Source organism: Phymastichus coffea, unplaced genomic scaffold (genome assembly GCF_024137745.1).
Source record: "Phymastichus coffea isolate CEN01 unplaced genomic scaffold, Cenicafe_Pcof_1.1 PCOF00028, whole genome shotgun sequence".
Classification (NCBI taxonomy): Eukaryota; Metazoa; Arthropoda; class Insecta; order Hymenoptera; family Eulophidae; genus Phymastichus; species Phymastichus coffea.
The window spans coordinates 1,016,366-1,043,094 of NW_026706839.1; the positions used below are offsets into that span (position 1 = coordinate 1,016,366).

The 26,729-nt window shown below is 46.3% G+C and overlaps 3 protein-coding genes across 3 annotated transcripts; 1 reads left to right on the forward strand and 2 right to left on the reverse strand.

Moving 5' to 3' along the window:
- Positions 1-23: 23 nt before the first annotated feature.
- Positions 24-2,772, reverse strand: LOC131675739 (uncharacterized). Its single transcript, XM_058954850.1, has 5 exons — positions 1,900-2,772; positions 1,468-1,802; positions 888-1,384; positions 668-822; positions 24-598 (listed from the first exon to the last, which is right to left on the reverse strand). The coding sequence occupies exons 1-5, from the start codon at positions 2,758-2,760 to the stop codon at positions 47-49; spliced, it is 2,400 nt and encodes a 799-aa protein (XP_058810833.1). The 5' UTR covers positions 2,761-2,772; the 3' UTR covers positions 24-46.
- A 323-nt stretch (positions 2,773-3,095) lies between these two features.
- Positions 3,096-4,867, reverse strand: LOC131662838 (E3 SUMO-protein ligase ZBED1-like). Its single transcript, XM_058932798.1, has 3 exons — positions 4,573-4,867; positions 3,533-4,495; positions 3,096-3,463 (listed from the first exon to the last, which is right to left on the reverse strand). The coding sequence occupies exons 1-3, from the start codon at positions 4,865-4,867 to the stop codon at positions 3,096-3,098; spliced, it is 1,626 nt and encodes a 541-aa protein (XP_058788781.1).
- A 16,744-nt stretch (positions 4,868-21,611) lies between these two features.
- On the forward strand, positions 21,612-25,437 carry LOC131675734 (homeobox protein CDX-1). Its single transcript, XM_058954845.1, has 3 exons — positions 21,612-22,629; positions 23,592-23,737; positions 23,837-25,437. Exons 1-3 carry the CDS (start codon positions 21,771-21,773, stop codon positions 24,152-24,154), a joined length of 1,323 nt encoding a protein of 440 aa, XP_058810828.1. The 5' UTR covers positions 21,612-21,770; the 3' UTR covers positions 24,155-25,437.
- Positions 25,438-26,729: the final 1,292 nt, after the last annotated feature.

Sequence of the window (26,729 nt, forward strand, 5' to 3'; positions counted from 1 at the left end):
TGAAAGAGAAGCGGCGAGTCTTGTTCAGGCGAGGTGGCAGATCGATTCAAGTTTTGCTCCTAAGAATCACCACAGCCAGCCAGATCGACCGAATCCTGCCGACCAACTTCTTTACGTAACAGACCAGAGCGAACTCGATCGGTCCCGCCATCAGATGAATTTTCGTCGACGACAAAAAACTCGACAAATCGTCCAAATCCTTGTACCTGACGTTCACGATAAATCCGTGAGCGTAATAAGCTCGGTAGAGCTGCCTGAGCTCCTTCTTATCCAACGGAGTCTCGCTGGAGCTGTCGGTTTTCGTGAGAATATCGCGAAGTACGGCGTCGGCGTGCCTGTTGAAAATCGTCGGCAATTCCAGCGCAGCTCTCCATCGCGTCAGATCCTCGCGCAGGGTCTCCTCCATCTGCTGCGCCACGCTCTTCTCGTTCGGCTCGTCCTGCTCCTCCTCGTGCGCGACGCTCAACTCCACCGTTTGCAGGTTGCGCGAGCTCACCGCCGCCGCTGGATTGCTGATCAATACCTGCCAGTCCTTGCCGCTTCTCGTGTCGTACTTCAGGTTGGCCGGCGCCACGGACTTTTGAGCGTTTTCCCATATCTGTCGGAAAGCCGTCGGGCGTTCTTAGCGCGACAACTGCGTTCAGCGTCGCAGCCGCGACATACTCACGCTGTGATGATTGACGAGACGAGAAACCTTGATCAGGGCGCAGCGATTGTCCTCCAGCTCGTAGTGATCACCGCTCTCGGCGTCCCACAGCGTGGCGCTCGAATTGTCGGCGATCGTCAGAGCGAAGGAGGCCCATTTCCTCGTCTGCGATGAGCCTGAACGGAAAAGCAAAGAACTGAAAACTGAGAAACAGGCACGAGGATCGCGCGGAAAGACTTACCCAGCACCACGTACGACTGCAACCCCAATCCCTGCAAAAGCGTGGCGAGTAGCGCCGATCGTCCGTAGTGGTCGACTTTATTCAGATTGAGCGCCTGTCGGGGCGTGAGCGGGCCGTAATGGACAGGCAGCGCCTCGAGTAACATGGCCAAGTTGGCGGCCTCCTCGGGCGTCTCGATCTCGGCGATCTTATACGGCACCACGAGGCACCTCTGAATGGCCTTGGACAGACTGTCGATGGAACCGCCGTCGATCGGATTCATCGCGGCCATCTGCTCCATCTTCATCAGCATGTAGATGCGCGTGTAGGAGAAGCCAGGACTGGCTTGCACGTAGCCGAACGAGAAGGTCGGGCTGTAGAGGGACGAGAGCCCCACCCAACGCTCTAGCTGCTGATAGTTGCGATGACATTCGACCGGGATTCGCGCCTCGCCCAGCCACTGCAGACCCCAGACTGGATGCTGGTCGAACAGTCGGATTTTCACGCAATGCTCTCCGCTTGAAAACAGAGAGGCGCGGATTTGCTGCGGGTTAACGGGTTAACGGGTTAACGACGGGATCGCACGCTCGCGCGCGGTTACCTCATCTTCGACGTCGGCGCCTCCAGTTGTATGGTCTGCTGCCAGACCGGCGCCGGGCCCTCCGACGCCGAGGTGGCCCCCGCGACGTCGCACCACTCCACTTCGACGATCGGCTGGACCAGCGCGGACTCCTCGCGCACCGGCACCTCCACGCCGCGCAGCACCGTCACCGTGAGAGTTTGCTTGCGTGCAGCGTGGTGCTTCGGCACGTGGGCCGCGCCCGAGGTCGGTCGCAGCGGCCGTCTCTCTTGGAACCAGCTGCGCAGAGAGACGTCGAGCAGGGAAAACATCTGCTCGGCGACCACGACATCCGGTGGCTTGGCCATCCCCCTCTTCTTCGCGCCATCGATAAGCCGACGAGCGACGCGATTAGCTAGCTCGGTGGGGAAGAAAGGCTCTTGTGCCTGTGTATATAGATCGTGTGCTACTTACTGCGCTCGGCTCCTGGAGTAGAGCCGACGACGTGGACGGGAAGCACAATAGCGGATCGCGAAGAAGAAAGTAGCGAACTGGTTTGGTCTGAGTGTCGGCTCTGGGCTTGACGGCCGAGAAGCTGCTTCGCGGATCGTTGGGATCGTTCGTCGGCGGGCTGTACAGGTAAGTCGCTGCCTCGGTTTTCGCGGCCGAGTCGCCGAGGCTCAAGGAGAGCGTGCAAACCAGCGTGCCCGGGTACGCGATCCCGGTGCCGTCGTCGATCGCAAAATCAATCTCGAGCCTCTTGGATTTGACGCACCGCTCCGGCAGCGGAAGCGGCAGGGCACTTTGTATTCCGTGGGCCCCCTGAACTTGCATGGAGAGATCGCTGGAGTCGGACAGGCTGCTGATGAAGAATTTGTGCAGTTTCCGGTTGAACGGTCGACGCGCCTTGCAGATCGCTTGGTTTTTGAAGAGTATCGCCACGCTGCTAATCTCCGGCGGGGCTTTGCTGTAGCTGTGATGCGGCTGCACGCTGACCTCCCTTATCGCGACCTCCAGTACTTTGTGGCTCGCGTGATTGTCGCTCTTGCAAAACGCCATCTGATGCTCGAGTGGGTACGGCTTGACGACTCTGCTGGTCAGAGGCGAGTCAAGAGACGAGTACAAGCCGTCGTCGTCGTCGACGTCGCACGATTCCTTTGCGCTCGTCTGGTGCCTGACTCTCTTTCTCGCGTCCGTCGTTATCACCGAGCTGTCGTTCAACCGACGTTGGAAGTATGCTTTCTTGTGGCAGAGATTCAAGTGCGCGTCCTTTGCTCGTTTCTCTTGCGGCTTGGAGCCGAAGCCACTTACGAAGTGCGGCACTCTGTCTGCCATGGCTCGCCTCGCTTCTTCAAATCAATCGACTCGTTTGGCAATAAGTATTTTATTAAGCAATTTGCTGTACAATGTCGTATAAATAAGTTGTTTAAATTGTAATAACTTGGACAGGCACTAACACTTTACCCGGTCTTATTCACTACAGTACGCATGATTTGCTCGACGCTGTTTACGGAATCGTTTCCATGGCAACGGAAGTAACGTGGCTTCCAAGCGAGAGAACACCTGTTACTACGCTATGACAACGCGCCCGTTTTCTATCGCACACTTTCAATTTTCCTAATTGTTAAAAAATAGTCTTTAAGAGAAAAACTGCACCTCGTTTCTCTCCTTTATAAATCGACGTCGTCTCTAAACTGACCTAAATTAGAGTTCAAAAAGCTGATTCTCATGAGATCCAAGACGTTCACTTGGCTGGTCAACAGCTCGGCTCGGCTGTCAACGATGAAGCCTCGCTTGTTGGGAAAAGCTCGCTCGGAGCACACTTGCACCGCCGGCACGGAAAGATAGATCCTCGCCAACTTGGCCAGCTTGGGGAAGTGCCTGCAATTGCCTTTCCACCACTGGTTGATGGCGGTGTTCATCGGGACTACGTTCTGACACAAGTAGTAGGTCAGCTCCGCTTCTGCCAGCCTGCCGTCGGTGTCGTCGGCGGCTTTCTTCGTCTCTATCTTGGTGAAGTAGGTCTTCAACGATTGATCTGGAACGAACGAGCACGGCACGCGTTATTTGGCGACAAGGCGGAGGGAAGGGGAACGGAGCGCCATGCCTGCGAAATGCTCGATCCTGTCGGTGTCGCCTCGGGTGGCCTGCCGCTCGTCGCGATCCACGGAGAGCATCTTGCCCTTGACCATGTCGAAAACGGCGAACTGCTCGTCCTCGGCCAACAGGCGAGTTTTGAATCTGGGATCGAGGACCATGGCGATGATCATCGACTGGTTGGTGTTGATGTGGCCGAATCTCGAGCAGATCGAGCGTATCAGCTGGACCGACAGCTGGTTGTTGAGATTCATGGACTCCATGAGCTCGAGGATGCCGCGGATCGTCGGCAGGTAGAGCGACAGAGGCGGGTAGGCCTCCTCGCTGAACAGCACGCTGGCCTGCTTCAGCAGCGAGAACATTTGCACGTACGACTCGATGGTCTCCCAGTCGGCCTCGGCCAATCCTTTGGCCGGCAAGTCGGCCTCCTCGAGGAAAATCTGCAGCGTGCTACGCAACTTTAGCAGGCTGTCGAAAATGTCGAATATCGAGTTCCACGAGGGCACGATGTCGTCCAGGATGCAGCTGGAGTGGAGCTTGCTCTTGTGGAACTCGACGTCCGTGGCCGACTTGGTCCATATGGCGGCCAGCAAGTATCGGCACTTGGTCACAAGCTCGTCCAAGTGGGGAAAGCTGCGCAGGACGTCGTCGACGGTTTGCTGAAAGAGCCGCGCGAAGCACGGTATCCTTATCCACTTGTCGCTCATGGAGATGGCTTTGACGATGTTGTTGCCGTTTGCCGTGACTATGTGAACGGACTCGGTTCTCTCCTCGGACAGGCCGTACTTCAGCAGCACGTTCTCGATCAGGTGGAACAGATCCTGAGCTGTGTTCCAGGTACGCGGCAGGCTCTCCAGCTGCAGCAGCAGGTGCCGGCACTCGTACTCCTCGGTCCAATAATGTATCGTCACGGACATGTAATCGGCTATGCTGCGCCCGTTCCACCCGTCTATCGTTAAAGCTACGCTCTTCACTTCTGCAAAAGTAGCAACGTGTAATTTTTTCGTTTCGTCAATTCGCCTCTGCTTCTTTGTTCTGAGGAATCTTTGCCACCTTTCAGCAAATCGCTCTTTATAGTATTTAGCACTTTTTGCTTCACTTGATTGTAAATACGAGGAATTATTATCTCCAGCAGCTGGGTCTCGCTGGGAAATTGGTAGAACGGTTCGGCCAGTCGGATCGCATTTTGCAACGTTTTCATTTCCAAAGGAGTTATCGGAAAGAGATCGAGGACCATGGAGAAGGCGATGTTTTTCGTAATGTCGTTGAACTTCCTCCAAACGTCATGGAATGTCGGCGAATGGTTTTTCAATTTTACGATTTGCATCACTTTACTCTTCTCCATGATCGGCATCGATAGGCCCATTGACAGAACTGTGCTGATTTTTGCGCGACGAGGTTAATCTCTCTCTCTCTCTCTCTCTCTCTCTCTCTCTCTCTCTCTCTCTCTCTCTCTCTCTCTCTCTCTCTCTCTCTCTGCTCAATAAATCATTTCAAAGCGGCAAACCTTATTTGAACTTGCAGAGAATTTGTCATCGAACGCACTCATCGAGCATTGACAGAGACATTGCTTCCATCATTTTTATTCGCAATGCTCGCAATAAATCTAATCGAAATAAGTAATTTCCCTATTTAAACACCAATAACATGAACAATACTTGAATGTCGATGACAGGCGCGTTCGTCTGGTGTACATGCTGCTAAACAAAAGTACCCACCAATCGGCTGTCCATACGAACACTCCCTACTTTATCGGCGGCAGTATTTATCTACTGCGTTGCGTCACACAGATGGAACCTCTTGTTCTTTCTCGGCCGATATTTTCAATGCCAACAACGCTAGAGGCTAGAGAGTGCTTGTTCATCAATTGCATGCTATAGCACCACTAATACCTGCAAATTTTTAGGCAACCCATCTGATAAGGTTAAAATCTTGTAAACGCTCATATTGATTTTTCAAATGTTCTATTGATTTTATAATGATCATTCTTCAAGCAAATTCTTGATCGGATTCAATAAAGCCAATCGTTTGCCACAACTATTAAAAAATGTGTACTTAGTTTTCAACAAATACTTTGAAAGATAAGTTTAAGTATTCCTACTCGTTCATTACGATGTCTCGAAAGACGCTTTATCATCTAATTTTTAATTAATCAGATTACTTGTCAACATTTTTCTATTGATATAATCAGACAAGATGGTTATGTTAGATATTTCATCAATGCTGATTTATTCTCGCTGTCTATGTTTATCAGTAAAAGTAGGGGCATTTACTCTTTCCTTCAAATTCTTTGTTTGAATTCGTTTGAAATTCTTCGCGACGAATCGTTCGCATGGGTGCAATTGGAGGACAAATAAATGGATTTTTCAACCAAGAAACTGCTGAAAAACGTTTCTGGAGAAGCAAATCGACGTCCGTTTTGAGGATTTTCACTTGCCCGCACAGCATTGACATATAATATCTCAATGCAATTTTACTTTCACCGAATATATGGTATCGAGCTGATATGGATTTCACCACTGCGTGTTATATTATACTTATATAATCAGAAATATGAAGATTATTCGCATTTTTCACAGGTGTAAAATATAGAAGCACATTGAAAATAAAAGTAATGATTTCTGTATTGCCGAATTTTTCCGAGAGTCAATTGTGACAAGAGTGCACACGATGCAAAAATAAATCCATGTGTAATAAAAAGTTGGTCGTCTTTGTTTTCGTGCAAGATTCACGAGCGAAAAGTCAGAATAGAAATGGAGATGCTGCGATAAAGCAGGACGATTATTATAATGTCGACTCGTAGAATAACGAGTAAACAATAAAAATGCAGTGTTGTTGTTGGCTTTTGGTATATTCTATTGAAGCTCGCGCCTCGGAGGGCAATAAATCACAAATGATAATGGTGTCAAATGTGTGAACAGATTTTCATGATTAAGCCGCGATAACGTCTAGCGAATAAGTTATGATGACCGTCTATACAATAAATCACTCGGCTGCCACGAAATACACATACAGCCCCGCTTCAATAACTTCGATGCGAGCCAAAGTGACGCGCGCATCTCCGCTGCCAACCCGCAGAACGCGCCCGCGATGCGCGGGCTTCCATCTTGCCGTGTGTTCCCCTAACGAGTATCCCATACGACGTCACGGCTCATTATGCGCGCGACCTCCATCTCTGCCTTTCGGAGTGCGGCGCTCGAGGCGGAGTCGCCCAATGGGAACCCAACGTTCACGCCTTTTACGTTCTCTTAAAAAGACAGCTAAAAAAAAACAAAACGAACTCGTTTGCTCGTGGTAATCGTCGATGAAAAGGGAATAAAGACCGAGGCATCGCTGTTCACCGTTGTCAATTCTAGCTGCCTAGCTGAACAGCGGGTGCAGCGAAAAAAAAAAAAAAGAAAACCGAAGAAGGCCGATTGCAACGGAGTATAGTTGTAAATTTTGCGTCAGCACGACGCTCGCTTATTACGTTTGTTGTCTTAACAACGGCCTCTTGCTGTTCGCCGCCTTGTTTTGCTCGATTATTGCGTCGATCATTGGTAGCCGCACGAGAAGCTCGCTCGCGGTCAAGTTGTCGCGTGCTCCATCGTATATTTTCACCGACTGCGACATAGATGTGGTTGTTCCGCGTGCTGGATATCATTTTTTCTTCTTTGCTTTTTACGTCCGTTTGTCCATCTCTCCAGTATCCTTTAATTGGTTTCGATAGCGGCCCCTTTTATTATTAGCTCGAGTGAGTAGTAAGTTTGCGAAAATGAAATTTAAGTCGGCCTTCTTTTGGAATAATTGTTGCTTCATTCAACAGGAAGCATTTTTCGATGATTTCTGCACGTTGCTCTAATTTTCTTTTCATGATTTTTTGTTCCAATTTTCCTCTTACGTTTAAGTGTAATTTTATTAATTTAAGTAATTATTGAGATTTAATATTTCATTTTAATTATAGAGAAGTATACAACATCATTTTTTCTTGTTGTATGGTTGTTTTTTTCTTTTCTAATGCAAAGTTGTTTTCTCTTTGTGAGAAAGTACTGTGCCAATGTAGTTGGCAGCGTGTTTGCTGCCTTGAAGAGGAAGCCTTCAAATGGCGATTTGGCACTCTTTACGTTATTTTGTTGTAACTTTTTCGTTTTCACGTTTTTTACCCATCTTTTTCTTTATCTCATACATATCGATGAGTTGCGTCTAATTATAATCATATTTTTATTAAAGTCAGCTGTCTTATTATAAGGGAAGCTTTCAAAATTTTGAAAAGCATTTGGCATTTTATTGTTTTCTCAGCGATTGAAAACTGTTACTCGCATCTGCTCGCGTGTGCATATAACTTTTGCACTTTTTATTGCTCTTTGGATTAAAATGAAGTTCAGCCGAGCGTTTGTTCAAATAAACGTGAATCTGCATGACGATGAATTTATTCAATGCAACAAGTTGGACACAACTCGGAGCGCACAGGCTCGTCGGAGGCTCTCGGATAACTAACTTTCGACGAAAAGAAAAGAAGAGAGCCAAGTCGAGACGAGCAAGTTTCCACCGCTGATAGATAAAACCGGAGATTTTTGGAGTGGAATGGCAAATATTCCGAAAAGCGTAACGAAGGTATTGACATTTAAGAAAACGAAGTCTCTACGGTCTTTAAAGCAATGTAATGGAACGCACATGCGAGGTACCGCGCATCATTTATCACGAAGAGAAAAAAAGCACATAAGAACGGCGCGCGCAACTATAAAAATAATGTAAAACCAAGCGGATCCATGAATTTAGCCGAAGTCGACCGATAGCCAGAGTCACAAACCAAGTGCGTTATTTACTTATGTGATGCTGCTAGGCAATCGTCCAAGCGAGCAACCATTGTTATTCGCAAAGCCGGTCAGCCTGATGCTATTCTGACGCAATCGTGGGCGAATCGTTTCACGTAACCCGCATGCCACTCGCCGCTGGTAAGCTTGTCGAGGTGGATGGGGTACCGACGTCAGTAATACGTTTCATATATTTGTTGGTGAGAATACGAAAATGCTCCCTAGGGCCGATTGAGAACGAAGAATAAGGAGAAAGAGAGAAAGTGAGCGAGCGAGCGAGCGAGAGAGAGAGAGAGAGAGAGAGAGAGAGTCAGAAAAGAAAACGTGTTAGCCGGATCAGAGATATTAAGAAAGGTACTGCGCAGCAGCGGTGCAGTTTGCGGGGGGTCCACTTTTCAAAAGTAAACAATATTAATTCTACGACCTTGTAAACGGGGCCTTGGCCTATTATGCGACGCGGCTCTTACCTGTTTTCCCGGGCGCGTCCGCGGGTCACGGCACTTTTCGCCGGGACGGCTTTTACGAGCGCGGACGGGCCAACAATCGCCGGACAGGATGAGAAAAAAGAAAAAAAAAAGATGACAAACGGGCCGTGCTCGCATTTACGATCGTCGAAGAAGCTCCTCAACGACCCTTGGCAACTTTCGCCGGACCGTGGAAAGATTAAGGATTTAGACAAGTTAGGACCTCGGGACGCGCGCGGCGTCCGCGGCTCGCGCTCTTTTTTCGCCCCCCCCCCCCCCCGCAGATCAGCAATTCACGAGAGGAAAGTACGCGAGAGCGCGCCCGACTTTTCGTTCCGCCACCACGGCCACGCGAGAAACGACCGACAGCTGTTGTGCCGTGGACGATTATACGTTTGCGTTGAGAGCGTCTGCACTTATTTAGCGTCGCACTCGACATTCCAAAGAATTACGGAACAATAACCCTTATCAAATTTATAATTTACGACAGATAAGTCTCTATCTATAGAGTTTCCGTTGGCAATAGAAATGCGAGGCTTCGTGCGGCAACTATATGTAATGGTATGCACGACGGACACGCACGATCGATCCTCAATTAACATCGTCCTCGTTCCCACATTTTTCCTTTCGCAATTACCCGAAAAGATTCGTCACCGATGAAACTGGACCATCTCGATGGCATATCCTTTCCAATGAGCCCATCACTACGATATACGATTCTACGGACCTTCGCTTGATTTTACATAAATTTATAGTTACGTACGCCATTCTTATGTGCTTTATTTTTCTCATCGTGATCAATGATGCACGGTACCGCGCATGTGCTTTACATTATATTGCTTTAAAGACCGTAGAGACTTCGTTTTCTTAAATGTCAATACCTTCGTTACGCTTTTCGGAATATTTGCCATTCCATTCCAAAAATCTCCGGTTTTATCTATCAGCGGTGGAAACTTGCTTGTCTCGACTTGGCTTTCTGCTTTTCTTTTCGTCGAAAGTTAGTTATCCGAGAGCCTCCGACGAGCCTTTGCGCTCCGAGTTGTGTCCGACTTGTTGCATTGAATAAATTCATCGTCATGCAGATTCACGTTTATTTGAACAAACGCTCGGCTGAACTTCATTTTTATCCAAAGAGCAATAAAAAGTGAAAAAATATGCATACGCGAGCAGATGCGAGTAACAGTTTTCAATCGTTTAGCTGAGAAAACAATAAAATGCCAAATGCTTTTCGCCCTTTGCCGGATATTGGCGAAAGATATGCAGCTTCTTTAAGAGCAGTTGCTCGAGGGGTAATCACGGCTAGTACAAATTTTTCCTCGTGGCACTTCTCGGGACGTGCGAACAATTGTGCATGGTTTTGTCGTCCACTCAAGCTACTTTGCACAGTGATACGGCGTAAGTCGATTATTAACCATGCTACTGTGCACAATTGTGCGCGTGTCCCACTTGGCAGTCGCCAAAACGAGCATTAGTCTGTTTTACGAGGCTTTTTTGTATTTGTATTTATTGATTCCAGACATTTTCAACATCATAGCATACAGGGTACGATCATACAACATTATATCCCGCAGAGGTGGTGCCGTTATGCCGCGTATGTTTTCGATTGTTTATTCGCAAAGCAGAACCGCGCGAACGGCCCGTCAGTCGTACGTCTTTTCGACGCAATCGCGGGCGAATCATTCGAGTTGCGTGGTCATCTTATATTCATTATACCGGCAAATCACACGTTCCGGACAATTTGGCTTTAATAAGCTGCGAGCGATGAGGATCAATTGGCACGTATGCGCCGCCCCAGCTACCGTTTCGCTCAATGGATTTATGGACGCGCGCGTTTATTATTTGCGCAGACGATTCTCCCGCGAGAAAGAGAAATGAAGTTATATGGTTATGGCTATTATGTTTGCCGGCCAAACATGCGCGCGCGCACACACACTCGGCTCGTAAACGTTTTATTGTCGACGACGATGATGGACAAGTAGCGGCGTGACATAACGCGCCGATATCGGGTTCAGCTTGCAGCGCGGCGTCGACGTCGACGAGGCGAGCGACCTAATCTTGAGCGAGAGAGAGAGAGAGAGAGAGAGAGATACGGAGCGCGACTCAGCGCCTCTTAATTTTTGTGCGCGGTGACAACGCGCGCAACGATCGGCTCGGCCGACAAAGGTGCCAGCTCGAGTTATCACCGAGAGTCATGCGATCGCAAACAGCGCACATCGACTGGCGCGCGCGCGCCCGAGAGAAGGGATTATTCGCGCCAGAGGAGCAGTTCCGCTGAGAAGGGCCTTTTAGGTACTAATTTTATGTTGAGATATGATACGTCCCATCGCAGCATTACACTCGCGAGCGAGCCTTATCGCTCCCGCAGGTGCCGTATAAATCCGGCCGCGTATTATGTGCGCTGAGGGCGAGTCGCGCGAGCCACTCGGACGCGCTTTCCGATGTCCTTTTTTTCTAAGCCCCCCCCCCCCCCTTTTCCTCGGTGCGTTTCGATTTTTCGGACGAAGGACGACATGCAGAAAGAGAGAGAGGGAGAGAGGGAGAGAGGAGAGATAAGGAATAACGTCTTACGTGCACGCCGCGAGTGTGTTGCGTGTGTATATCGAAAAAGAGCCGAAGGCTTTTACGACGGGTCGTAAAAAACGAGGAATAAAAGTAGGAGAGAACATTTTTACAGGTCGATCATTAAAACCGAGACGTATATCCGCCAATTATGCCTTTTTCTCTCTCTCTCTCTCTCTCTCTCTCTCTGTATCAAAGCAAAAGCTGTGTCGGTGTGTCGGAAAAGTTGGGCGCTGTGCCTCAGCCGTAAACCGATTTACCTCTGCCTCGCTCTCGCGCGGTCGCTTTAATGAGCGAGAGCCGCGCGCGATCGAAGGGTTTAATCGGCCCCTCTTCTTGGACTCTGTCGACCCGATTCGCTTCCCGGAATATATCGAGGCTCGGCGCGCGCGGTCCGCGAGTTTATTGCGCGGGCTTTTATTGGCTCCCATCGAAGCTGGTCCTGAAAGTCGCCTCGTTGCGCTTTTAATTGGCGACGCGAGATGTGTAGGCTGGATCGAAAGGCTGTCACCGGGATCGAGTGCCGAACGTCGTGCGAGACGCGCGATTATTTGCCGTAAGCAGGTGTCCGAACGGCCGCGTTTCCTTTCGAAGGCAACCGCTTGCGTCGTCTGTCGGAGCAAGCTAGCAAGGAAAATTTATCAGAAGGAAACGTCGAATCTACCTCGCGATCCAAATCAGTCTGCAGAGATCAAGTATTTGAAAAATGATAAGAATTGCCGGTGTATCTACGTGTCCTATGAACGAACAATCACAATGACGCTTAGAATATTCCGACGTCTAAGAGTTTGAGTGAAACGCTATTTACAACGCATGTAAACTGTAAAAATCAGCAACTAGTTTTACGTTCTTTCCGTGAAAACGAAAAAAAGTAAAAATTTTGGGATTTTAGCGGAAAAGCGCGTTGGCTGCTGCCACGTTTTTGTTTTTAAAAAATATCCGACGATGAACGTCCTTGTAGAGACTTTGAAGCGTCGGCCGCGGGCCTCTAAAGCGGTGCGGTGGCCGATGCGTTTGTTCCCCAAGAAGTGCTCGGAGGGTACGAGTGACATCCAGACGCCCGCCAGAATGGCCCGAAATCATTCGAACGTAAGCTCGTGATTATGAAAGAGCGATCGCGGGAATGAACGCGACGATTTGCCGAGTTCGCGGCAACCCTGTGCTTTCTTTTGAGAGGCCGTCCGCAGCTACTTTTAACGAACACTGGAGCAAGAGTTAGCGGCGGAGCGTTTGCCGAGCAGCACGGGATCGCGCCAATGGCGAAGCGCGGAAAATCTGATCGGCTTCCGCGGCGCCGATAATTTAAAGCGCCTGCCGCTCGAGCTCGACTTTACAGCTCTACAATAAATTAGCCCCGAGCAGCCCTTCCTCTCGCCCGGCTCGGCGTCGCTCCGTATGCACAGTAATAAAGCTTTCTCAAAACGCCTCGCTGATCGATCCTCTCTTTCCCATTGGGCTCGCGAAGAATTAGCCTTCGCACAGTCAGAAATGATGCCCGCGCAAACGTCGTTATGGCCGCTTGTCGCTCGCCGTTTTTATAGGGCTATACTATATCGCTTGACGCTTGTTGTCGCTGCCGTCAATTGGGCTCCTTAACTGCCGACGGCTATATTGCGGGTTTTGCGGTTTGTTTTGCCCTTGGATTTCACATAACGACCGTTCTTTTCTCTCCATTCAGATTTTCCAATGCTGCCCAGGCATTCACACCGCAACAATTAAAGTTTATTGGCCGACATTTACCGTTTGTTTCTGCGATTTTACACGGATAAGCTTTCGAGATGTAGACGATTGCAATTCATCGGTTTTGCCGGTCATTGTCATCTCGGTAAAGGTTTCCGCAGCAAATTACGTGCAGTCAAGTGTCGGTGATTGATCGGATGCAGTCAAAGATTTTTTTCGCCGTACTTATAATGTCTAGCGCGTTCCGCCATACCAACACAGATAAAAACTTTTATTGGCAAATTTGAAAATTCGAAGGTTTAATATGCATTAAATTACACCTTGATTTCATATGATTTCATATATTATTTGTTGGTTAATAAATGTGCAGTTACGTTGATGATTAAAAAATGCTCTGAATGAAGTTTCGAGTTTTACCATCCGAAGATCTGTCTTGAAAAATCAACAAGTTTCAAAAACTCGATCTAAAAACGTTACAGTTTTATATAATCGTATCCTTCGCAATGTAAGTAATATACTTCGGATGTCGTTCACGGTTGTTATTGGTGCATTTTCAAAAAAACTTTTCAATATTGTACGTAACTTGATAAAGCCGACATCATTGTTCAATATTTTACCGTGATAATCTATCGATCGCTATCTTTTTCTGTCTATATTCAGTTTATTCGAAGCTAACCTTTCGATTAGAGCAAAGTTCAATTAATTTCTCTGCCGAGGTATCAGTCGGTTTTTAATTTGAAGTTAGCGTGATTAAATCGATCGATTCATATTAAATCCACGCCATCTGTACTCATACACTTCTCGAACGTTTTATCGACTATGAAAATCTGCAACAATGTTCTATAAGCGCACACAACTCATTAGCATAGTTTCTAACTGGTGTGCAAGGGCTGTTTTGACGAAACGAAAGTGTGATTTGGAGGTTAGAATGCGGAAACTATATTATCGCATAATAGCCTGTCACGTGACTATCTTTCAACCAATCAAATTACAAACAAACTAATTTCACTTTATCGGCATCTTTTTTTTTATGAGAAGATAGAGAAGAAACATTGCCGCTTATACTTTTGTTTCGTTCAAGTTGTAAAATTTCAAGATATTTTTTGATATATCGAAAAAAATCCACGTCGAAGAAATGGTCGTTCTCGGTGATTCTTTTCGAAAACCTGTGTAGCATCTGTTTTTTTAAGACGCGCGTAAAGACCAAAAACAAAAAGGAAAGACAAAAACTGACCGCTCGTCGCCTCTTCAACTACGCTTTGAGCGGAAAAAGAAATCATAAAAATTGACGACCTGTCATATACATTTACAATGTGCTCCTTTTGGGAAGCTAGGCGAAAAGGAAAAAAGAAAAAAAAAAAAAAATGCGGGAAGCAAGAATTGGAAACGTCTTCGAGGGGGTGCAATATATTAGCGCGACAGGGTCCTTCCGAGAGGTCGCCGGAAGAGAAGCCAAAGGCGGGCGCGCGCCCGCGTCGCGCGAGCGCAGCTTTGGTCGCGGAGCCCGAGCGCGAAAGGGATTTGTCTTTTCGGACGAGCGTCTCCGAAGGTGGGCCCCATTGCATCTGCCCCGCTCGGCAGCGGGCTTGCTGTCGTTGCGCGCGGCCGAAATTGATGGCTTGCTTTTCACACAATAAATCCTTGGTCATTGACAAGGGACTATAGACAAAGAGGCGGTGCAGCGGGGCCTTGGCTCGACCGTCGCGCATAATAAACGATCCTTCCGTCTGTCAAGCTGTACCCCCCCGCGGAGATGCATGCCGACTTCTTGACCGACAAACTAACCTTGCTTATTAATCCCATTAATATGCCGCGCGGAGCGTTGACGGGTCAGACGAAGGTCACCTGCATGTATTAGCTGGTTTTTCTGCCAGCGGCACCTTCACTTTCCACAGCTTTCCCGGTTTCCCGGTCCGTACGGCGCCCCCCGCCCCGTTTGTCGTCCTCGTCGGAGGACCGCGCGCAAATTCCGCCAATGACTGTACCGATGGCATTTCGATGGGCACTCTTGCGCGTTACGAGGCCACGAAGGCGACGGGATAAAAAAAGAAATAACGAAGGGGGAACGCGTTTTAACCCTCCCATATAGGCGGAGCGTAATGAAACGCGAGGCTCTCAATATTGTGACAAGGCAGACGCGCCGACAGCCCACAACAGAAACCGAAGAGCAGGCCCTAATCGGATTTAAGTTTGTTGTCCCCGAGCGCCGTCGTCGGGGCGAACGGAACCGGCCGATTGTAAATTACCTTTTCGTTCGTTGCGTGGCCAGCGTTGCCTGCCTGAGAGAGCCTGGCGAATCAATTAATGCACGCGATACCCAAGCGAAGAAAAATAATAATAATTGCGCTCGGCGTTTCGCGCGGGACTGTGCGCGCGAGAATCATGCCTCGCAAATGTTGTCCAACCGTGCCAATTACTTCGCGAAACGTGGGAAATCTTGCCAAATAACGCGTAACTCGGTTACGCCAGGCAGCAGACGAGAATTATTTATGCCGTGCGTAAGGTCGCGTTTACACATTTGAAGGTGGACTTTCGAGAACGCATCCGAAGGCAACTTTTGCTTTGCGAAAATTGGCCAAGTCCGGCTGGCTGACTATCGTCGATCGTTGATATCCTATACAAGGTGTACAAGTAACTTTCGTACCGGTCGGATCGACTGTATTCGCCGCGATGCGAATAAGTAAAACGAATAATTTTCTGCGTCTACTCATTAATGCCAGATTAAATAACTGCAACGAACAGAACGACGGCTAATCAAAAATTTGTTTTTTTTTTTTGTAATATCGGGTGTTTTGAAGGACAAGTCCCCGCCAAAATATAGGCGATGTGTCTCGTCGTGAAGCAACGCAGCGCGCAACGACGTTCAGTCACCTCCGGTTTTGTCGAGCGAGTCCCGCGGAATGTCAGTTGTTCGATGAAAAATGAACGTAGGCGTGGAATCGATGGCAACGATAGCACATTCGCGTTTGTTTTCGAGTTGTTAAGCGAGAAAAATTGACCCGACGTCATTTTCTCGCGACGATTTGTCGCTGCAAGGCGATCGTTCTGCGTCGAGACTTACCTTTCATCGGATAACCGGTACTATGATCATGAAATTTTATTATTTTAATTTATTTTATAAAAAAATACTAATTAGATCGAAAGTTATATAAGCAAAAAAAGCACTGAAATTCTGTTCGAAATAAACAATAAACAAATGAAGTTGTTACAAGAATTATTTCGCATCATTTCTTGCCATTGTCAAATTATCGATATGAAATCCAGAATCGGTAAATAAAATGGTTTACAAATTATGATCTTATAAACGAATTAAATAATTGTTACTGTAGATAATCCAGAACATCATATTTTATCACTTATTTTTTTATGATAGATTTCATATTGATACATTGAAATCTATTTTTTTTTTCAAACAATTTTCAGTTTGCGCTCTGTAAATTTTTTAAGTAGTTTTGAAGCTTCAGTTGCAAAATTAAATGTACGACGCACGCGCGAGATATTTTTATATATGTTTAATGATTTGGAATGCTGATTGAAAGAACTTCAATTTTTAAAGAAATTGTTAAAATTCATTGAAAAATAAGGGTTATGGCTTATTGTTAAACAATAGATGTTTTGGTAACGGCACAAAAAAATACTGTCATGGCCGGTATCACGAGTTGTGTACCATGAACAAATGTTTGCTTGGGGATTGTATAAAATGTATTAAAAAAATTGTCGAAAGCTGATGGCCGCTTGATTGTTCAACGGACCGTGGCGCGGCGAAACGGTAGAGGAAGTGGAAGTAATCATCCGATTTAGATAGCACGTTTGGAAAAAATTTCTTTCCGCTCTTCAAAATCGCTGGCCAAACCAGAATAGACCTTTTCTTAGGAACTATTCAAGATAAATCGATCAGTTTTTTAATTTGATAATGTATAACGAAAGAAATATATTGTAATTGCTCAAAATTATAAAGTCATAAAAACGTCTCTTGATTAATAAAAAATTATGTGACTTTATTGTTGTAATTTATCCGACGAAGGTTTGGGAAAGGATTTATATCGCAGCTAACATGTTCGGCAAACAGATTCTCGTCTCGAGTGCGTTTTCATCCTCACTTCGTTCGGACGTAAGCCTCACACTAATTAGGTATAACGTATTCAAATTTCGGCAGTTTCAATGTCGAAGAAAAATATCCGAAATCTTGTAATAAAAAAAAAACCGTCTATGTACAAGAAAACTTTTAAAGTGAGCACAAAATCACCAGTTCTGTACTTAGTAATCATTGTGGACGTTAAATTTCGATGCAAAATATAAAATTCAAATTGATGCAATACTAAATGTCAACAAGGACATAACACAAAATGTTGTAAACATTAGTGTCATCTAGCACGCTACGCGATAGCGAGAGAGAGAGAGAGAGAGAGAGAGAGCGAATAAAGTTAATGGCCCAGGCAAGAGTTGCATTACAATCTCAGGCCCTCACACATTTACTCCCGGAACAAACGTATCATAACCTTCAATAATATAGCGTTATGATACGTTTGTTCCGGGAGTAAGTGTGTTCGTTTGGGGCATGCGAGGAATAGTAGTAATTTTCTGTTGTGGCACTATCAAAATTTTTAGCGATTTGTACGCGTTTGTACGCCCTCGTACGCGCGCATATGTGGCGAGGGCCTCATAGAACACGTAGAAAAAAAAAGTAATTTAACGAATCCATGTATTCTTCGCATTTAATTTAAACAGCGCTATCTCTATTTGTTTCTTATTCAATTAGAACAATAAAAATTCTTTTGTCGATATATAAAAATTTGTGCTCATGTCGCAAAATTACATAAAAATACGATTAAAATGTATTATATAACAATACGTTGAATGTCTTATAATATATGGTTTTACGAAAATTACGGTCATCCAAAACGTTTGTTCCTTCTTATAAAATGATAGGATCCAAAAGTGAATCTAAAAGTGAAAGATAGTCAATAAATTTATGTCTTCTGAATAAATGTAATTGGAGTGCATTACGGTTACTTTATCGTATTATTTTAAGATTAGGCCGATGATAAAAATTGTGATACTTAGTGTTATTTATTTAATTGAATGAGCATAAATCGATATGTGAAACGATTTACACATAACAATGACTCCGTAACGATCAATATCAGATTATGAATAAACTGGTTTATTTCAGATCCGGCCATCTCCATTTCTAAGAAGGATTAAAAGAAGAACTATAAGCACGAATATAGATTATGAAGAGATGTGGATTGAAAAAGAATAAGATGGATACGAAGTAATCTCATGAACTTATTCTTAGAACATTTATACAACAATATTTTTTTAATATGATAGTAGAATCAGATCAAATATGTCATTAAAAAATATATTTTAGAAAAAATGGCTTGAGAATACTGGGCTTTGTAAAAAAATAATCATTATGGGAAAGCTATTTTGGGAAAAGTGTCCCCCTAACGAAAAGTCATAAAATCATTAAAAACGTTTATAAATGAAATAAGCACCAATTCGAAGTAGAAAGAATAATCTATAACCACAATCTTGGTCTTGAAAAACCAAGATAAATGAGCACAGATGTTAGGCTTGAACTATGAGCAAAATTCAGCTGGGTGTAAGTAGTCATAAATATCTTTATGCACTTGTGCCTCCAAACCAATCTGTAAGTCAATGACGGGTGTAAATTAGAAATCTTTTGCAGGCTGACGGTAAGTTTGTCACCAAATCCGTGGGTCGCGTGAAAAGGGTTATATGGCTTGTGATTAGGCCGTCCTTTGTTGTTGGAAACACGCCTCTCGGAAGTCAGGAAGTCAAACCATTAATGAATAGGCGGAATAAATCAAGATTGGCACTCGACTTTTCAATGTTTCATGGTAGCGCTGTTATAACAGTTTGACTTTCAAGAATAAGTTGAAAGGTACGCGATAGCTTCCACTGGGATTTTGAAAACTCGTTGACAGTTGGGCGGTTCAAACTTATATCTCGTTGCTTATCTGCAACTGCTTTATTTATCGCGTGATTAAAAAAATAAGTTGACGTGCATTTTACAGCTGTAAAGAATTGGCTGTTTTTTTCATTTTTTTTTTTTTCGTCTGCTTTTTTGTCTTTTTTTTTCGTTGTGGTGGAATCTTTTTTAGTTGAAATTTTACGGGAAAAAAATGTGCAAAAAGCATTTGGAGAAAGCTTCCATTGTTTTATGAAAAAGATGATTTAGGACAGCAGTTTGTTAAAGTGAATTACAGCAGCTCTGGAAGGTAAACAGCGTACGTCTGGGCACACGCCAGCACCATGTCAGGCACCGCACCCGAGTCAGTATGTGAAATTGAAAGAGAGGTTACAATGGCCCAAGCTGGAAGAATAATTGCAGGTAATTGTGCGAGCATTGCTTAAGAACCGGCCTGTAAAGCTCTTAGGTCACCGACAGTAGTTGTCAATTTTGCCGAAGATTGACATGCAAGATATAAGGGTGTCTTGTTTTCAAAATCGGGACCGAGAAATATCCCAAAAGTATCCAAAACGATGCGAAGTCACGTTCGTGGGAGGAATTACACAAAAATCTTAGCGTGACGAGAGCCATAAAGACATTAAACTTGCAGGACCCTCCAACTAATAGCTGCGCGTTCAATAAGCTAAAAAGTTTACCGTTATGGGACCCCCCTCGAAAAATTTCTCTCTCTCTCTCTCTCTCAGTGTGCTTTCATTTGTTCACTACCCGAAGATGTCCATCCTTATACCTGGCAAGAAATGCAAAAGGAAGAGGAAAGCGCCATCACAATGACAAAGATTGACGACTGAGATTTACCAGGTGTTGCGACCCTTCAAGTTGTTGAAAAATAATATTATTATTATTAAGCCTAAAAATTATTAAAATATTTTATAATTTTATTTTAAAATTATATTTTAAACGGTATTTTATAATTATTTCGACACTCCGTGCGCAAAGTGCCTCTTTCCCGCACGTTCGGCAAAAAACGTGCGTTGAAAATCGCACTTTCCACACGTCGTATCAAAAAATACGGCACGGCACATTTTCGGGAAAGAGTTTCTCGTCTCGTGTACCTTTCCACCCTCGCGTCGCCCGGGCGTAAACGCCACACGAGACAAGAATCTACTTTCCCACACTTGTATCGTAATGTACTAATGTAGTAAAAACTACAGTGTGGTGCGATAAAATTGGCACACCAACTAAAACTATAAAGGTTACAGATCTTACATATTAAAGCATTTCATGATTTTTCTAAGATCACCGTAGAATTTAGAAATTCGTCACAGAAAGAGTGTCCCTCTCCTGAAACCAGCAAATTCAAGCTATAAAGCAAGGCTGATTCATACTACTCGAATGAATGCTCTATCGCGTCACTGACTGACTAGAAACTCAGTTTTCATGATTTTCTCTAAAGATAAATTAATAATTAGGCTTAAACTTTGTATGTACAGTTATTGTGTATAATTTAAGAGTGATCAACTCTTATTTTCATAAATTTAAAGGCAAGGAAGACAACAACTTTGAATTAATGTGAAAAAAAAGTTTTAATATTTTTCCTCGATTTCACGAAATTTTATTTGAACGGAAAAGTTGAGCGTGCTTTGTTCGTGCGTGAAACATGTCCTCAAAAAGCTTCAACATAATTAATTTATTTGTTTGAGAGAAAGCCTTGAAAAGCCTCTTTCTATGCTTGACAATGAAATGTGGTTATGGATAGTTTTATTTTTTTATGATGTAAGGCTTTATTCTGCAGTTGAGTCAATTACTTTCAAACAATGGGGGAAATCTTTACAATAATCTTTATTTGCTTTCATCCAATTCACTTTTAAAACAAAGCACATTTTGAAACACTTGACTCGTAGGGTTCCATCGTTTTGTGTTAAGCGAATGTTTAGCCACCAGTACAAAATACCATGATGAGATCATAAAATCGATGAAACGTCATACAAAATCCAGAGAATACTTGTATACTTTGACGACGATAATTATGAATAAAAAAGATCGTAGCGCGAAACGTTTGAAAACGACGACCTCTGTCGAATGGCTTGCCGAGCATATGATTATGGGCACCGTTTGTTCGAGTCGACCGGCGCAGCCCGCGTGTATACAAACATCGCGCGTGATTATCTTGGAATAAACGTGGGCCTGCCGTCATCTCGAACGGGTGCGCGCGCGCGAGATCCGCGGTACCATTGTTATCGCGCACGCGTATAACTCGTTGTCGAGGACAGGATCGAACGAGGGCGCGACGATTCCTTCGGCACGCAGGGCTCGGCGTGCGCAATCGGCGGAGCAGGCTCGCGTTTACGGAGGGGTAAAAGCGAATCGGTCGGTCGACCGACGCGATCGGCAGCCGAGGCGCGCACCGCGTGCGTGGACGACGGTCGAAGTCGCGATCGATCTCGGGCTAATCGCGCGCGCACGACGTCGCGGTCGGGCGGAGGCGCGCGCGCCGCGCGGCGGGCAGGGAGGGTGGCCGAGAGAAAGCGCGGCGGCGCCATTGGCCGCGCGGCGATTGGTCGGTCGCGGCGCGCGGTGGGGCTGGGTCTCGGTGGGCGGAGCCACGGAGAATAAAAGCCGCTCGGCGGCCTACCGTGGCGCATTAACGCAGCATCGTCCGTTTTGAGAGCGAGTCCAAGCCCGGTTGACCTTCGACTAGTCGTCGGACCAGTCGGCGTCTTGACCTGTCTCACGGTAGCCGTCAGTGCCTTAGTTTCTGTGCAAGTGCGTGTGCGCGTTTGACCATCGGCCGGACTGCCAGTGTCCAAGAAGATGACCGACGTGAGCAACATGGTTTACTACAACCCCGGATTTTGCGGACGCCAGCCGCAGAACGTCTCACCGGGCTCGCCCGCTTCGCTGCCGTCCACGTCGCGTCACAGTCCCACTCACGTGATGGAGAGCACTCACACTCAACAGCAGTGCACCTCGTGGTACGTGCCGCATCAATACCAGTACCCGTCGCCGCAACATCAGCAGCAGCAGCAACAGCAGCAGCAGCAGTCGCCGTCGCAACATTCCGAGCTGGCCCAGCATCAACAGTTGCCGGCGCAGCAGCAGCACCATCATCACCAGCACAGCGCCGAGGCAGCCGGTGCGCCCGTGCAAGCCTTCTGGCAGACCGCCCACTACATACAGTATCGCCGACACCAACAGGCCGTCTATCACCAGCAGCAGATGCACCTTGCCAACATGCAGCAGAATCACTACATGCAGGTTGCGAATAACGGCCATCAGCAGATGCAGATCGCCACGAATAACGTGTACCAGCATCAGCAGATGCACTTCTCGACGAACAACAACGTGCAACAGCAGCAGCAGCAGCAGCAACACCATCATCAGATGCTCGTGGCCGCCGCGAGTAACGTCGCGCAACAATTGCCAGCAGTCGACTGGTCCAACGAAGACGTATGTAGCAATCACGCCGCTGCCAGCAGCGGCACGCATAGCCCCCATGCCAGCATCAGCGACCACAGTAACGCCGGCACGCCGCCGGCAGTGTCGGCCGCCAACAATCTCAGCGTCGCGTCGCAGAACATCGTCGTCGACCAGATGGCCGCTGGTCCATCGGTGCCGCACGTCCGCTACCAATTTGGATGGATGCGCAGGAACAGCTATCAGCCCAACCCTGGTATGCCGCAGCTTTTTTTTCGCGACTTTCGTCGGTCTCGCGCCCTCGCAAGCTCTCGTCGCACGTCGGCCCGCCGCTGATCACCGGCCGACGGCAATTAGCCTGCGTTCCCGCGCGTAGCTCGGATCGCGTTTTTTCGCATTCGTTTTTCCACGATGAATGACGCGGCCGGCGTTGCGAAATCGCAGCGGCGAAGACGCCCCGCGACACGAAACAAGCGAGCGAGAGTTAATCGGCGTCGAATCCTGCGTGCCGCGGGTAAGCTCTCGAGCATTTTTTCTTCTATTTTCGTTGGCGTCATCGTCATCGGGCTGATAACGCTTTTCAGCGGCTTGTTTGTCGCGAGCGGCAAAAATCCAGTCTGCTCTCGCGCAAAGTTGGAACTCGCGGCGCTGAATCACCGAGAATAACAAAAATAACGAGTCGAGCAGGCTTTATACAGTCGAAATAAAGAAAGGCAAGGAGGCATCGCGCAACATCTCTCTCGCGGCGCAGCGCCGCGATTAGATAAGGCCGTGTGCGCGGCGGCCTACATCAAAGCGCGACTCGCTAATCCGCGCTCGATGATAACCCGAAGGTCTTCGTAGAATCTTCCTCCGCGGTTCTCACCTGCATGTGCTCGTGTATTTTCTCATCCCTTGGCACTCTTCCGGTGTGTGTGTGGGTGCGCGCGCGCGTGCATTTGTGTGTGTGTGTGTGTGTGTCGAGGACGCCGGCGCGCGCGCGCCCTTCTTCCTTATCGCCGTCGCGCGGAGATACGTAACAGATAGACAAGCCTGATAAGAGTTTAACTGTTAGACAAAGATCGTGTCTCAATTAGACTCGACGTTCTACCGAAAGACGCGTACTCGTGTTTTTTTTTTCTTTTTCGTTCGCCTGCCGCGAGATAAAAATAGGATATCGCGTACCTAGACTTACGTTTGCCGAGCAAGAGTTGACTTTGAGTAATTTTTGTGTCGCAGGCAAGACCCGCACTAAGGAGAAATACAGGGTTGTCTATACCGAAAAGCAGAGAATCGAGCTAGAGAAGGAATTTTATTCGAGTAGATACATCACCATCCGGCGCAAATCTGAGCTAGCTCACGTCCTCAAGCTGTCCGAGCGTCAAGTAAGTATATTCGACAGTCGTCCCTTTGTTGCGTTGGCTCGAAATATCGGCGAGTTCCACGATCAAAGGGATGACGGACCACTTCGTTCGTGTTTACAGGTTAAGATCTGGTTTCAAAACCGGCGCGCCAAGGACCGCAAACAGAACAAGAAACGCGTGGAGATGGACCAACGTAACTTGGATTGTGTCCAGGGCCTACAGGATGGACACAATGGAATGGTCCCGGGCCCTTCCACCCCCACTGTCCCTCCCATTGGTGGCATGTCCAATCTGAGTATTAATAACATGAATAGCTTGATGAATAATCTAATGCCAGCGGCGCCGTCATCGGCCGAATTCATGGCGCACCACCTGCACCATCCGTTCATCAGCGCGGCAGTGGCGGCGGTCCCGCACCATCCGCACATCAACCTGTAGATCTCCAGCGTTACGCGCGTCGGTACAATAAATCTTCTTGCTTATACTGCGTTTTGGTTGCTTAGTTTAATGTTGTTACTCAAGTTGTGTCGATGTGTTGTATGTGAGTCGGTCGGGCGTGCTCTGCGCCGAGCATCGGGCGTCGGGCGTCGGGACTTGTCGCCCGGCATCCGATGCTCGTTTACGCAGCAGGCCGCCCAAGACGTCGGACGTCGGACGCCGGACGAGGTTTAAAGTCCGGAGTTCGGCATCGGCAGCGATAGACGCGGGAGTTTTCGTAGACTTGCCGCTCTTTTTTAAGATTCCAACGGTCGATTCTATTGTAAATATTATTCTCTTAGCTTCGTATACATGTACTGCGCCTGTATTTGTATACATCTGTACATATCTGTATATATATATCAACGGCTCGTTGGTCATCTTATTAAGTCGCTCTCGTTGTCATCGCTCCTCACAAATGCATGCGGTAGAATATTTCGAATGTTAGGTTCGTTTCATTATTCGCGTGTGAAAATGAATTTTTCATTGTAAAAAAGACAAAATAAAAACAAATATTCAACAAAGAAAAAATATGTTCGTTTTCGTTTTGTTATTTCGTGGGTTCAAATCGTTTTCCTCGTTTTATTTATAGTATTCACGATAGATACCGTTGAATTGTAGATTTTAAGTAACGACGCATTCGCGTTCGAAAGTGACAAAAAACTTTGAAGCAGAAAAAGGCAAAAAGAAAATGTTTTAGAAATAAAGAAATGAATAAAGATTGTTTTTAATTGCAAAAAAGATCGTTTATTTATCTTCTAATTTAACTTCCGAGACAATGCCGCAGCGACGGTCGTTGATTAAGCATGGAAAGTAGTCGTTTTCAATGTTGGTCTTCATTATCAAGCAATACGCGACGCGCAAGTTGTCATTTTATCGATTGGACACAAGCGACAAATTCTTTTGATCGCTTCGATGGCCATCGGCCGCGTCGCACTGTATGACGACAAAGTGCGTACATGGTGTCAAATCTGTGGCCTACTGACTATATATTATCAATTAAAGATACACATGTAAGATAGCTGTATCTTTAGTTGATAATACATAGAGATGGATAGCCCAGATTTGACAAAATGTACACACTTGGTCGAATCGTCAATTCTATCGGCGATGTACAGGAACGTATTTGGTTCGCGGCTAGTTCTCCCCGGCTCGTCGTAAATCACCGAGATCGCTTATCGTTGCCCAAATGTCAAAATCCAAATACCGATCGATCTTTATTGGTCTTTAGATTCTTTTTTCTCTCTCTCTCTTGTAGATTTTCGCAATGAGCGAGTCGCAACGGTATCTCGCAGGTGCACATTTCTCACGCCCACGCGCGGGCGTCGTTAGCGACGGCGCCTTCAAACAAACTAATGACGAAAATGGGCTGCCGTGTTTCTCGCGCGTCTCGCCTTGGCGGCCTGCACGAAAACAAATATTACACTCGTACTTTTTTTTCACGCCCCGCCTTCCCCCTTTTCTTCATTTCAAGTGTTTCATGCGATGCCCTATTCTCTTTTTTAAATTCTTATATTCCGTGTAATCTCATAATCTATTGCCCTTTTTTATTGAATACTTGTACGATAGAGAACTTGAGCAATATAATACAATACAAATAAACAATACTATAGAATAAAAATTTTCAAATTTTACTTTATAGCCTCTTTAAGCTTATACAATAGAAGCGAATTCCGCTAATATTGAACGTTAAATGGGCGTAATTGTTAACGTGCCACGTGACCGCGCAGAAGAGGAAAAAAAAAGGATAATCGATACTTTATGTGCCTTTTTTCTGAATTTACGTTTTTTACAACATGTTTAAGACTTTTCTGAAGCAATATACATCATGCAGGATGAAAGCAGACCTGCGAGGCGCATGAATTTGTGACGCCTGTGATATTGTTAAGCACGGTGCGTAGCCGCGAAGTCACTTTGGTGCCTTTTTTCTTGTTTCACCATGTTTATGCGATAAGTAGCAAATTTCGGAAAAATCAACAACATTCGATAAATCTATGTAATAGCCAATGTAAACCAATGTAAGCCCTGTAATATTGTTCCACGCGCCACGTGGAAAATTTGAAAAAAAACGCGATGAATACTTTTTGTGCCTATTCAGATTTAATGTTTTTACAATAAAGAAAATGTTGGAAAATGTAAACAAAGCTCATCATTTCCTTTGTTTTTACGTACCTGACTGTCGCTGAAACTCGTCCAGGGTGGCCAAGAGTCCGCAAAGGCTTTTGATAAAGAACTGACATCTTAAAAAACGAGAGTTTTACGGAGGTTTTACGGAGAACGTTCGGCACTGATTTAGACACCTCGATTTTCGAAAGTAATCTCACCCTGTGCACGTTTGCCGTGCCTTGCTTTGCATCAGCAAAAAACGGAGAATCGCATCGTCACTAATGAAAACCCTCGGCTTTATTAGGAATAAGATAACAGCGCTTTCAACTGACAATTGCACTGTGCGTCGTCGGGCGTCATCGTTTCTTGCAATCGCTGCTTTCGCGACCGGGTTGGGTAGGCCCCTCGCAAAGCCATCGATCGGCTTCGC

Bases quoted from the DNA above. Each gene is read 5' to 3' on its own strand.
- LOC131675739 (XM_058954850.1), bottom strand. From the start codon at position 2,760: ATGGCAGACAGAGTGCCGCACTTCGTAAGTGGCTTCGGCTCCAAGCCG. The intron at 823-887 runs GTAAGTCTTTCC...TTTTCCGTTCAG, and splicing joins GCAGTCGTACGTGGTGCTGG to GCTCATCGCAGACGAGGAAA. The intron at 599-667 runs GTGAGTATGTCG...GCTTTCCGACAG, and splicing joins GTCTCGTCAATCATCACAGC to ATATGGGAAAACGCTCAAAA.
- LOC131662838 (XM_058932798.1), bottom strand. From the start codon at position 4,867: ATGGAGAAGAGTAAAGTGATGCAAATCGTAAAATTGAAAAACCATTCG. The intron at 4,496-4,572 runs GCAAAGATTCCT...CTTTTGCAGAAG, and splicing joins GAGCGATTTGCTGAAAGGTG to TGAAGAGCGTAGCTTTAACG. The intron at 3,464-3,532 runs GCATGGCGCTCC...CGTTCGTTCCAG, and splicing joins CAGGATCGAGCATTTCGCAG to ATCAATCGTTGAAGACCTAC.
- LOC131675734 (XM_058954845.1), top strand. From the start codon at position 21,771: ATGACCGACGTGAGCAACATGGTTTACTACAACCCCGGATTTTGCGGA. The intron at 22,630-23,591 runs GTATGCCGCAGC...TTTGTGTCGCAG, and splicing joins CAGCTATCAGCCCAACCCTG to GCAAGACCCGCACTAAGGAG. The intron at 23,738-23,836 runs GTAAGTATATTC...TCGTGTTTACAG, and splicing joins TCAAGCTGTCCGAGCGTCAA to GTTAAGATCTGGTTTCAAAA.